This window comes from Pygocentrus nattereri, chromosome 6 (assembly GCF_015220715.1).
Source record: "Pygocentrus nattereri isolate fPygNat1 chromosome 6, fPygNat1.pri, whole genome shotgun sequence".
Classification (NCBI taxonomy): Eukaryota; Metazoa; Chordata; class Actinopteri; order Characiformes; family Serrasalmidae; genus Pygocentrus; species Pygocentrus nattereri.
Window position 1 is genome coordinate 19,566,146 of NC_051216.1, and position 14,278 is coordinate 19,580,423.

Sequence of the window (14,278 nt, forward strand, 5' to 3'; positions counted from 1 at the left end):
ATGGACTGACCACCCCAGAGTCCAAACCTCAACATCAATGAATGCTGTTGGGATTACTTGGAGTGTGAGAAACTTCATGAGTTTTATTACTCATGCTGGAAAATGAGTGGCTTGTAGTTTAGTAGCTGCTATGACTAAAAAAAAAATTAAGATGCACAGCAGTGTGTATTGGTATGTATAATGGAACACTACTATCTGTGTGAGCAGTGTTGAATAGCTCACAACTCATACACAAGTTGTGTTTTTGAAATGAATGTGGTGTTCTCCAAGCCAAAGAACAAAAGGACCATCTAGATTGTTAGCAGCGTCAAAAAGCATTTAAAAGCCAGGGTCTGTGGTGATACTAAACTGGCATTTTTGCAGTCTAGAATTGATTGTCTCCAAATGAAAATGTGCATTATATTAAGCTTTCAAAGGAAATGTGATGGAAAACTGATAAAAATGCAACTGTCTTAACTTTTTTTGAATGTGTTGTGGGCATCAAACTTGGCATAAACATATAGTTACAAAAACAATGAAGTTCATGAGATAAAATATTGTGTTTTGTGTAGTTTTCAATGCAATGCAGGCCAAACAGGATTAAAAATCCTTGCATTCTGTTTTTGTTTGTATTAAACATATTGGTCCAACTTTTTTGTAATTGGACTTGGGGTATTATTTCATTGGGGTATTAGCTGACTGGCTAGACTGAGACCTTCTATCCAGGATGGTCTGTGTGATTTGTAATTGATGGCCTAGCAGAGCCAATAAAAGGTCAAAGGTCAGTCTCTCTGGTACAGGAGGAAAATGATGGATGCTTGGTCATCTGGCTGGTGCTGAGCCAACGCTGGGCAGTGGTGGAAATCCACCTGACCCTGTTCCTCAGCCACCGCTGAGCCGGCCAACAGTCAGCAGCTCACAGGAAGAGCAGCCGTCTCTTTCTCTTTCTCTCTAACACATTCATACATTCTCTCGCTCTTTCATGCACATCAACATGGCTCTGAGGAGTTACTCACAAACCTCACTTTTCACCACTGAGTTCTTTTCAACACATCATGTTGCACATTTAAAATGCACTTTAAGGTGAGCACTTTATCATGGACTACCTGGACATTTACTGTTTTATCAAGCTTGGTAAAGTACATACGTTAGCCCTGTAATTTTACCACACACACAGAGCATACATTATAGCTTGTAATGTCTAAAGATTTTCTTAAATCAATTGTGAAACACTGTTGAACAGTGTGATACAGAGTACAGTGTTTTAAAAGCCCTGCATATTAACAAATTTTGGCTTGCTACATCTCATGACACTGACATACATTTAAGGACATCACATTCATCAATCACACAAAGAAACCAGTTATACAAAACATAATTTATTGAAATACATAAATAAATACTGACAGTGCAGAGTAATGGTTATGCTACAGGACAAGACATCATATGATCTAGCCAGCCATCAAAATCCTGGAGTTTAACAGATAGGCCTACACTAATAACTCAAACATCTTGCTCTTGACCTTGACTATTTACTCAGACATCTTGCTCTTAACCTTAATAAATTACTTTTTTTCATATATAGCTTTAGATATGTTTCACTTATCACGCACACACACACAACACATTGTCAAACAGAAAAAGGACACATTCAGACAACATTGTTTCTCACTGGTTACACTGCATGGCCTTTCTCATGGTGGACTGCCCTCGTTCCACACAAACGCAGGAAGAGCGGCTGCTGGAGAGTCAGTTCAGGGTTCAGAGCACTCAGTCTGGATACAGTATGAACCCAGAGAAGGTGCTGTATTTATTGTTGTTTCCACCGTGTGCCTTCCCACCGTCCAGCTTTACATAGATTTCATCGCCAGAGTCCAGATGTAGCACCACACTGTTGCTCGCATAGTCGTAGTTTTGGTCTGCGTCCTGTGCAATGGCACTGGCACGCACCTGTTCCAGAAAAAAAGCGCCAGACAAAACACAAAGCATCAGAGATGGAGGGTTACATCATTCTGAATATAGTTGGGGGACAATAACAGATCATACCTTAATTTTCTTTAAATGTATTTTACTGAACTAAGATCAACAACAAATAGAAGCATCTGTCCAGAAAGGAGAGATAATGTACAGTCTTAATGTTGAGGTGATGACTCCCTAAACAAAAACAGGCTCCATGAACAGCACTGTACAAAATAAAACATTAACCATACCTATTTTTCATTTTAACCCGATCGTTGATCATTTTTCATGGAAAACAATGTAAACTGGCTGAGTTCTTCTTAATCTAAGGAATGCTTTTGTTCTGAAGATGTTTCCAGCAAGAAGCCTCTATAGCCAGAGTCACCTTCCCTCGCCCTATAGCGGAGTTGTAGTTTGTTTATTCATTATAACTCTCTTTCCTGAGCAGTTCAGATTGAATCAGGTCACACAATCACGTCCTTTCTCCTTCTAACTCACTCTGCCTGTGTAGCTCCCTCCTGTTGCACAACACAAACACATTGCTCACCACATCCTCCTGCAAGCTTTATGTAGGTGGAACATTTAAAATATATTCACCAAAATCTCCAGAGTTTAATGCACTCTCATCAATAAACTGAATTAATACAACACTTACAAATTGAATTCAATGTTCTATTAACACCTTTATTGTTTTATCAACACATTCGATTAGAAACTTCTGCATCATTTTATTCATTTTAGTCTTAGAAGTACTTTTATGGGCAGATTTTTCTCTGTGTGCGTTTTCTGATCTCCTACCTGTCCGTTTTTACAGAGATCTGCCCACATGCTCGTGCCGTCTCCTCCGCGCATCAGCACATGGTAAGTGAAGAAGTAAATCCCGGACACTTGGCACGTGAACTTGCCCGTGGTTGGGTCGTAGTGGTTTCCCAGGTTCGTCACCACGTCATCAAACCGGAGCACCTCGTAGCCCTCGTGTGGGTTCTTCAGCCCCACGTAGAAGGCGATCTTGATGCTACCCAGCGCGGAGCCCACCTCTCCAGACTCGCTCCTGGTCGTCCCCGGCGTGATCCCGGTGAAGCCGGGTTTCCCCGAGTCTCCGCGGTCACCTGGCGGCCCGCGCGGCCCGGGTGGTCCCGGCTCTCCAGGTGGACCTCTGGGCCCGGGTTTACCCGGTCTCCCCGGCTCTCCTTTGGTGCCGCGAGAGAAGGGTGGAGGCGGTGGCGGGATGGCGCCCAGATCCTGCATCACCTCCAGTGCCGTGGCGCTCGGTTTGGGGCTGTACGGGTCGCAGATCATGCGGCACGTGCCCATCATCTCGTAGTGCGCGGAGATCTTAGCGGCCTGGACCAGCAGCGGGATCGCGACGACCAGGGCGAGCGCCATGGCGAGGCCCACCGCGGCGCCCACAACGCGCTTCCTCTGCAGCACCCGAGACGCGCGCGCTAAAACGCCCGCGTGGCTTTTGGAGGCAATGGTGGCACGCGGAGGAGGAGGGGAGAGAGGACAGACAGACGGGCAGAAGGCGTGGGACGGCACAGACAGAGAAAGAGAGAGAGAGAGAAAGAAAAAAGCGGGGAAACCCAAGTGTAGCAGAAGGTATCCCGCGAGGAAGGCTGGAAAACGCGCGCGCGCGCAGACGCGATCGTGCCGTAACCTTAAAGCTCTGTCTGCTCACCAGCGGCGGCTTGTGCTGCGTGCCACCATCGCTTACACATCAAGGACTTTGACAGCAGAGCGATGCGTGGTGGCGTGGCCGTGACGCGCGCGCGCGCAGCAGAGCGCACGCGGACGCTTCGACAAAGGGAGCCGCGAGCGCTCCGTGCCCGACAGTGTCCGGTGATTGTGGCGAGAGAAGGGAGGTGCTGACGTCACTGGGGCAGGGCAAACGCCTGGCACCGCTCGGATTAATGCCCCCAGGGTGATGAGAGCACGCGCGATGTGAATGTGTGAATACCGACCCTCGCTAGTTTCCGGAGATTAGACGGGATCGGAGCGCATTAGGAGCAGAGCGCTCATCATCTCAGCGCGAGCTCCGCTGATAGTTTGGCACTCGAGACGCGCCGGATCTGCGGCTTATTTGTTTATTTATTTATTTGGCTAAATTAATAAATTAATTCATTGTTCCGGCACATTCGTGTTCACATTAACCACTTTTTAGAAAAACAACGAAACACAACAGAAATAACAATTATAATATACTGATAAAGGGCCTTTATACAACAACAGATCCTCACAAAACTAGTAACATGGCACAGCAAAAGACACATAAAACAAATGCGCACTGCAAAAGAGAAAGGACAAACACATGAGCATAATGTAATAGAATAACATGATTTAATTGAAAGATATTAATAGAACAGGCAGAAGGTAAAAGAAACAAAAATGGAAAAGAAAAATACTTCTTAGGCATTAAGAGGGAAAGAAGTTATCACTGCTGTCAGGACAAAACTTTGTGTCTTCATTTGTGTTTTTCTGTCATATTTTGAAAACTCTAGCTGCTCCTTACATTCTGCTTCAGGATGGATGCACTAGAAGAAGTGACCCAAAATAACTCGGGAGGGGGGGATCTCTGTTCCATTAACTTCTATTCAAAGCTTTTTTCCTTCTCCTCTAAAGCTACTATTTAGAGTTATAAGTTTATATTCTGACAAGAATGTTAAAGGTGATTGCACAGGTTCCCACTGATGCCCCTCATACTTTAGTGTTTTCCCCAATTCTAACACTGCAACTTCAGCTCAGGAAGGGCTTAGTTATGAATTATTAGTTATTAGCTGATTAGTTGTATCAGGTGTGGTGGGATCAGGATAAACAGCAAACTATGCAGTACTGCAGGATCAGAGATGGAGTGTCCTGTTGAAGCTGTTCTTTCAGCACCTGCCCATCAACATTGGTGCCTACAAAGAACAAAACCCAACAGCTTACACGTTCAGCAGAGGAAATGATAAAACACCATCTTACACAATGCTGAATACTGTTTTACAAGTGTTATGACTTCATTATTAAGTTTAATGAAAATGTACTTGGTTTTGTACACCACATAATAAATAAAGTAGACCTATGACACCAACTGATCTTTTTCAGAGTGTTGGGAGTGTGAATTTCAGTTTGAGCTGAGAATGAAGGGCCTGTGGATTTGGAATTGCACATGTTTACAGGCTGCTGTAGCGTGCTGTTTAAGCTCAGAGCAGACACTGCTGTTGGCATAAGGAGAAAGAGAGGGGAGAGAGAGAGAGAGAGAGAGAGAGAGAGATTCTCATGGAGCAACTATTTGTCTTTCTTTCTCTCACAATCTTTAGAAGCTTATCCTTTCAGCAGCTACTCTTTGGCTCTGTCTGTTCCTGATCACACTTCGGGTTTAGTTTGTTCGCTGCACTTTCAAAACAGCTGTGAGAAAGAAAAGAGTTTGTTTGTGTATGTGTATGTGTGTGTGTGTGTGTATGTGTGTGTGTGTGTGTCACTGGTCTGTGAGATGAGGAGCAGGCGGTGTGTGATTTTGGCTTCAGCATGTGAGATAAAGAGATGCAGCCATGAATAAAGCCCTGTTATTATCCCTACATCACAACATGCTCAGTCTTTTGCAAAACATGGTTAAGTGTGTGTGTGTGTGTGTGTGTGTTTTCATACATTTTAGGACAAAACCCCTGACGGTTGGATAACCAGACAAAAATAATGTCAACAAAATGTTTGTTAAGTGCTTCTATGCTGTACATACTTTATAGTATTTAATTTATTTTTTCATGGTCAAATATTCCTTTCATTAAGGTCTGTTCCTAAGGTTAAGGTTTGGGTAAGGCTTAGAAAAGTCTTTATACAAACACAATTAAATACATGTTTGAAATAAAAATGAACATTCCCTGCGCTGTGCAGAAGTCTTAGACAGCCTTCATTATTGTTTCAACGACTCACCTCAGCAGTCAGTCAGTGTATTTTTGCCAACACTAATCTAATCTCTATATCTAATATCTTGGCCAGAACAACAAAGTTAAAAGAACACACGTTTGGTGCCTGATTTCTTGTTTCACTGAGTCATTAAATGGATTTGTTAAATTACATCAGCAGTACCCTGATTTAATTAAATGAAAAGCTGATTAGTTGAACTAGGTTTTGGAAGGTAAAAGTAAATACTGGATTTCTTGAATAACAGTTTGTATGTAGTTACTTAGCATAAACATATACAATGTGTTGTTTATTTCTATTCATTCCAAAGTTAGTATTTTTTGCTAAATAAATAAATAAGACGTTACTGACCAGATAAATAGCTTTACATGTCCTTTTTCAGAGGCCCAAGACTTTTGCAGTTCTGTAAATATATATGTACATGTAAATCCTTAATTTTGTTCTTGTGGAATTTCAAGGTCATCTTATTCAGCTCTATTAAAGTGTCAGTAAATGACCTTTTCTTTGTGAGTCTTATCTTCTGTTAATTTAAGCTCAGTTCAGTTCCTGCACATGGTTCCTACATGCACAGCAGTTGTGAATTCAGGCTGGAAGTGTGCTTATTCATGCATATTTTTAGCATGATGTAATTTGGGCTCTCTGACTGTGAAACATATCTAATTATGTGAGGACTGCCCTTGTATCCTGTGTGTGCATGAGAGAGAGAGAGAGAGAGAGAGAGAGAGAGAGAGAGAGAGAGAGAAACAAAGAACATCCCTTGGCATGGTTAGAGCTGATGCATTGTTATCTGTTTTGCACTTCTAGAGTGACTAAAGCTTTCAGTGATTCTGCTAAAGCATATCAAACTGATTCAGCAAAAATCCATCCCAAAAATGACTGCTGTTATACTGGACTTATGGATCTCTCACCTGGACAGTCAATGAATTCTGGGTCTGTATTCCAACACAGAAGTATTTATTGTCATTTTTCCATCCATCCATCCATTTTCTAAGCCGCTTCTCCGTCAGGGTCGCAGGGGGGTGCTGGAGCCTATCCCAGCAGTCTTCGGGCGGAAGGCAGGATACACCCTGGATGGGTCGCCAGTCCATCGCAGGGCAGACAGACAGACACAGACAGTCACTCACACACTCACACCTAGGGGCAATTTAGCACGTCCAATTGGCCTGACTGCATGTCTTTGGACTGTGGGAGGAAACCGGAGAACCCGGAGGAAACCCACGCAGACACGGGGAGAACATGCAAACTCCACACAGAGAGGACCCCGGTCCCCCGGCCAAGGAATCGAACCCAGGCCCTCCTCGCTGTGAGGCGACAGCGCTACCCACCACGCCACCGTGCCGCCCCCTATTGTCATTTTTGATATCTTAAATAATAAACCGAGCTGTAGATGATTCCACAGTGACAGATGAAGCTGTATAACAGTGAGAATGAAGTTATTAATGTTAACAGACCTAACTTTGAGACTTAAATAGATAATTACAAAACATTCTCTATTTAATAAAGTATTATTGTTGAGATATCCCTCTTGTCACTGTGGTGGTACACTCAATGGTACATCTCAGTACCTTTGGTCAGGGAACATAATTGTACCATAATCCTTTGAAATTATATTCTCTAAGTTGTATTGTCTCCACACACACCATCTCATCTGCAGGGTTTTTATTTTATTGTTCTGTTTAAAACATCAGGTTATAAAATATGTAAGTACATAAGTACAAATATGTACTTTTCACCTGGAAAAAAACGTATTCAAGGTTCACAGTCTGGTCTTAAAACCATTGTTGTACCTTTGAAGGACCATTTCCTTTGTTTGTACCCTGATGAATGAAAGATGTACCTGTACAGTGCCTTTATTTCTAACAGTGTAGTGGATAAAACATCTTAAAACACATTGAACTGTCTAGATAATATTTCATTCTGCATTGTTTAAGTTGCCACTGAATAACATCAACTATTAAATAATTCCACACTGTAAAAAAAATGTAAATGTCAAATAACTGGCAGCAGTGGTCAAACAAAATCCATAAAATAAAGATATCTTATTTCAAAAAAAGTACAAAAACAATAATTTTACAGAAATTTTGAATAAAGGTTTTGCAGGAATGAAATGTTATATTACACATTTTTCCTATAATATTATGGTCAAATACCTTCAATAAAATGAAAGCACAAAAGGTTCTGCATACCAAGACTGTTATTTTACAGATTTTTACCAAATTATTTTGATCAAAACCCTTCAATTAAAGGATAGCACAAAATGTTCTGCAGATAAAAACTGTTATTTTAAAGATTTTTCCTAAATTACTATGATCAAAAACCTTCAATAGTGATAGCGCAACAAAAGTTTTTTAACAGATGTTTTTTTTCATTACTACAATCAAACACCTGTAACAAAGTAAAAGCACTAAAAGTTCTGTAGATATTACATTTATTGACATCAATAATAACATTGAAGCAAGTCTCACATTCATTTTACCCACTCAAAAAATGGGCCAAATTTGTGCCCCCACCAAATAAAGCACTTTAGAAATAGATAAGATATAATGGACCAGAAGTCACAACTTAAACAACTTGTCAATTATTCAAGCAGACAAAATATTAAACTGTCATTCTAATGATGTAAGACAAGGAATGCAAATTTTACCAATTATTGGTTGATTCAATAGATTTAATTTATATAAAAATCAGTGTTAAGAAAAAGTTTAGCTTTGTTGAAAAACAGAACTTTAGCTTAGCTATTTAACGCCATTAGCTCAAATCCAAAACAAAGGACTGTCAGCCCTACATGATACAGGAAAATTAGGTAATATAAATATGGTGGGTGCTGTCCTATCTCGTGTTGAGGGGTTTGATATCTTAACAATAACATTCCACCTTAAAGGTAGTCAAGAATTTATAGTGCAAAACCAACTCTGTTAAAATGCCTTTTCAAATATCAGCATGAAGACAACTACAATTCCAAAAACCAACATGAGCATAAAGACTCAAAGCAGTTTATCTGGTAAAAATTTAACCTGAGCTGTAACACCAGAAAATCTAAAGGAACTTACTTTCCAACACACGTGAAACTTTTTCTGTTTAGCTCGTGTCCATCCAAATTCATCAAGATATTCTGGACAAACTCAAGTTGTCAGAAAGCTGAAAACAAAGGCATAAAGGAGTCCAAATACCATGATGAATGCATTTACAAAATTGTTGACTATCACAATGGCAACGTCCCAGCTCAGCATCATCTTCACTGCTCTCTTCAAATTGTGTAAATCCACAATGTTCACTCACATGTCCTTCTCTGCATCACCAATGACAGACCTGAACATAAATACAAACACAATCACTGACTGGTCAGAGAAGTGGACAAGCAGAACTCTGCATTTTCAAGGCTTGTGAAAAACACAACTTTAGCTAAGCTTTTCACCATCATCAGCTCGAATTCAAATAAAATCAGATGTTAGCTGATGTTCATTCGGTACCAATAATATTAGGAATTTAAAGTACTAATTTACTGATGCAATTGCCAACAATAACCGTAAAGTGACCCATCTTTACATAAGATTTAGATTCTAAATCAACTGCAGGTACAATGCATATTGCTGATATTAAAGTAGCATCTCAAATTCCAACGGGACTCAGAAGGAGAACATGCAGGCACTCCATCAAACGATCATTTTTAAAGCACACTTTCATGTCCTGGCATGTTGATCTCATCTGAGTCCCTCCGAAAACCTTTAGTAAGCTACTTATTTGTGGCTCTAGACATCAGTTTTCTTCCCAGAATGAACTTTGAGATGCTATTTCAGCATCAGCGCTATGTGTTCTACCTGCAAAATTCAGAACTAATCAAGTCAGTAAATCAAAGACTCCTCCTGGTTATATGAAATCATGGCTATTAATAAAGCTGAATAAGTGATAAATCATTAGATTGGAATCATAACATCATTTTGTCAGTTCTAAAGCTTGTACAGCAGCACCTTCATGAAACTACTACTTTCACTTTATTGCACAGATTTAGTGAAAGTGCATCTTTTGGTAAATTATTAATCTCCCCAATTTCATGACATGCAGCAATGTTACCACTAATCTGTAAATAACACATGATGTAATTTTCAGGGGTATCCTGAGACATCCCGAATATCTAGGTATACCTAATAACTTGAGACAAATCGTACACACAAACTGTATTATAATAAACACATGTACATGTACATTGTATTATAATAAATGGACCAACTATTGCTTGAAAAAAAAGACTGATCTTCGTTCAAATACATGCCCATGCTTTATAGGATGCAGTCCCTCCTGATGTCAATCTGCAGACTAAATATTTAAATGTATTGAAATTAGACTGATCTAAACCAATCTCAGTGCTGTGGCCTAGACTGACGTGTTGTAGTGAATTTTCTGATTCCCTTTCCTGATTCAATAAGTTCCACTTTATCTGCAGAAGTTACTTTACTGTTCATCTGCGTTTTAGGGGTTTATTCACCGCAAATTACATTAAAAACAGCAGTAACACTGCTGCGGTGGGTTTGGGATGGATGTTCGCTAGTTTACCAGTCCGCTGTGCTGGTTCGTCGTGTTGAGAATCTGCTTCTGAGGAATCCAGAACTACACTAGACCTCTAAACTAGCTACGTCGGTTAGCCGCGAGCTAAGTGACCTGGCGCTTTTCGGTTCACGAAAAATATTATGAGTATACAGCTTTGACACTGCGCTCAACAACAGACTGAACGGCTGAAAACTAAACGGAAACCAAAGAGACGCTGTTTATATCAGAAAACGTGAACAGACAGCAAGTTAAGCTCACTGAGGGCGATGAACACCACTGGACGGGATTCACGTAACGCTAGCTAGCTAGTTAGCTAGCGGTTAGACAGACAGATGCGCCGTTATAAGCATCAAACACGGACCTCTGCTGTTCGGTGCTCAGCTGTAGATATTAAGATCAATTTTACCACATTTTTAGTTTTGACAGATACCACCAACAGTCTTGCTCATGTCACACAGAGGACACAGTCACGCAGAGGGCACAGTGCTGCTGTCATCTGACTAATTTCACTGCATGAAGGACGGGCTGTGCACAGCTAACGCTACGATACGGAGAACAACAGGGAGGTTTCCTTAACTGATACTGCCACAGATCCAGTCTGACCTTCCTCTCTGTCCATATTCCAGTGTTTGTTTCTCTGTTGACAGTCCTCAACTCAAATTCACTCAAAATCAGAATCTGACAAGCAGGTGTGAAATAATCCAGGTGGCGGATAAACCGAGTGGGGCAGCAGCTCTAACGGATTTTCATATTTGACCGGGTGAAGGGCGCGCTCAGCTGTGATTGGCCAGTTTCCTGGATGACATTCAGATTAGCCAATCATGCTCAAAGAACCGCGGTGAGACAGCCAATAGCAACTGATACAGCGTGGTAGCATAGCAACAGTAGGAAAATACGACTTCGAAAAGATAGAAAAATAAATAAATGAAATATATGTATTTCGTTTTTATTTAACTAATTGTTGAAATAAGGTTTCCATTGCAGTGTATGAATAAAAATGAATAATATGTGATAGTATTAATTTTATAATTTCTGTTTACCATTTCATCTGCAGAGCACTGTGGATCAACCTTGTTGTGTTTAAAATGGTAGTTATATAAGTAAAGTTGACGACTTAACTTTACTAATACAATATAGCAAAAGCATTTAAAACATTTTTACTCCCTATTTCTGGAGTGTGGAAATCATAGCATTGTCATTTTCGATTTTTTGAACAGCAGATTCCAGTTTAATGCAACACATTGAAGAGAAATAATTTTAAGATATATTAGCCGGGATAAGCTCCAGTACCTATACCTGGGCTATTGCAATGCCTTGTTTTTCTGACTTTGGCATTGCTCATTGTACTTTTTTGAGATTAATTGGCATATATGTGCTTTCCATCACATCACTGGCTGGGTGTGACCAGAAAGTTGCAAACTTGAGAGCATTGTGGCTTTGTACCTTTTAAAAAAGACTATGCATTATGTTTGATTTAATGAAACATGTCTTTTAAGTTTGTATTTATTACAGAGTTTGAATGTAAAATTATACAAAAATCTAAAACTAATAAGATTTACCTGTAAAATACAAAGAAAAACATTAAATTGTTAGTATGGACATAAACTTTTATATTATGTGCTACTTATTTAATTACAGATAATTAGTGTCTTTTCCCAGAAATTTGCATGTAGTGTAAAAAAAAAAAATACTGTAAATAATACAGTATTTTTCCTGTAAAAAAAAAACAAGAAAAAATATAATTTGTCATTATTGGCAGAATCTTTAAAATAACAGCTGGGCTGTGCGTTTACAGGTGTTGTCCATAATTTTACAGAATTTTGTACTCAATTAAAAAAAACAGAAAATTACCGTAAATAGGGTTATTTCCTGTAAAATTAGGACTTTTTTTACAGTGCAAGTTTTTGATTGGTAATGTTGTAAATACACTCTCAGCAAAAAGGGTTCTAATAGCACCAATAAAGGTTCAATGTTTTTGCGATGCTCTATCGAACCATTTTAGAGAAGGTTCTTCATGGCCCAAGAACCATTTAACCATGCAAAGGCCCATTGAAGCATTTAAATGGTTCTTTGAGTTCTCATAGTTCTCTGTATTACATCCATCCATCCATCCATTTTCTAAGCCGCTTCTCCGTCAGGGTGCTGGAGCCTATCCCAGCAGTCTTCGAGCAGAAGGCAGGATACACCCTGGACAGGTTGCCAGTCCATCGCAGGGCAGACAGACAGACACAGACAGTCACTCACACCTAGGGGCAATGTACCATGTCCAATTGGCCTGACTGCATGTCTTTGGACTCTGGAAGGAAACCAGAGAACCCGGAGGACGCAGATAGGGGAGAAGATGCAAACTCCACACAGAGAGGACCCTGGTCGCCCGGCCGGGGAATCGAACCCACCTCTGCAATGTGGTTCTATTTGACCTCTAAATGTTGGTTGTGCTCTCCCCATCCTGCAGCATGATTGATTCATTATTGGCCTGAAACTGCTTGAACTCATAAAATCATACATATATGAGCAACAGTCTTTCTCTCTTATTCTCTCTAACTCACTCTCAAACACGCAGACACAGATGCCTGTGTTATTGTGGGGTAGGACATCAGACAGACAAGGGCACACATGCTCTCTCTCTCTCTCTCTCTCTCTCTCTCTCTCTCTCTCTCTCTCTCTCTCTCTCTCTCTCTGTCACTCTTTTTGTAGTGTGTGTGTGTGTGTGTGTGTGTGTGTGTGTGTGTGTGTGTGTGTAAATGTCATTGTGCCGTTGGCGGTACACGGCTCCTGCTCCACTTTTGCATATATTAACACTCCCGGAGGTTATGTAAGGTTAGGATACAAACCTTTCACACACATACACTCACATACACACATAAAAATCAGAGAAAAAACAAGAGGAGAAAAAACATAAACTATACTGTTACGCACTGTTATACTGTTACAGATGGCAGAAGAGTTATAAATGGATATTTATTAAAATACATTGCTATGCTTCTTGTTAAAGTTAAACGAGAGCGCAAAGATGGGCATCAATGAATTTAGCAAAAGCAGACTTTAGAAACAGGCCACACAACACATATTGCTGATGATTCCCTGTAAGTTATGTTATACATAAGATTCTCCTAAAGCTCCAAAAATACAAACTACGAATGTTGTTTCACCTAAAAACATAAATCCCAATTTCATAATTTTAAAATCAAACCTGACTCTCACCTCCACCTTTGGTACCAAACCTGACCAGGCCTGACTGGTGTGGCTTATATAAAACCAATCCAAATAACCATGTTCACACACCTACAGAGATGGATTATAACAGACACCGTTACAAAGTGCTTGAGCTGATCAACCAAACATTTCATGCTGGGATGAACTGGTATTTTATAGGTCATACTGTGCTAACTATCAGATTTTATATTTGGTAAAATGGCCAGTTGTACCTGGCGGAGAACACCATCCATCCTCCTTTGATCTGAACTGTTAGCTCTGATAGTTCCTCTCACTCCTGCAGAAATGCTTAACACACTTAGGATGAACTTAGCAATCAAGGAGAAAGATCTGCTGTAACTTTTCACCAATGCAACATGTTTCTCTCGTTACCCAGGGTCTCATTCAGAGGCATGTCACCTACTCTTCAATGCTGAGGGAGAGAGAAAGGGCTCAGGCCAGGTAGCAGACTTCTAGTGAGTAAATTAATTTACCATGCCATAAAAAACATGCTTTTTCAGAAATGTTTTGGGAAAGACATGAACATGGTAGTACAATTTATTTAAAGTATCAATAAAAATTTGATATGTACCAAACATGGTAGTTATGTCTTTATTATAACATACTTTACTAACTTCCTTTTGTAGAGCTCTTATGTTGACATTAACTTTTTCAGGTAAATGCTTGAAGAAAATGGCCA

The 14,278-nt window shown here is 40.1% G+C and overlaps 1 protein-coding gene across 1 annotated transcript; it reads right to left on the reverse strand.

Annotated features, from left to right (window-relative positions):
* Positions 1-1,342: 1,342 nt before the first annotated feature.
* On the reverse strand, positions 1,343-3,611 carry c1ql2 (complement component 1, q subcomponent-like 2). Its single transcript, XM_017692160.2, has 2 exons — positions 2,737-3,611; positions 1,343-1,929 (listed from the first exon to the last, which is right to left on the reverse strand). Exons 1-2 carry the CDS (start codon positions 3,322-3,324, stop codon positions 1,750-1,752), a joined length of 768 nt encoding a protein of 255 aa, XP_017547649.1. The 5' UTR covers positions 3,325-3,611; the 3' UTR covers positions 1,343-1,749.
* Between the last annotated feature and the right edge of the window lie 10,667 nt (positions 3,612-14,278).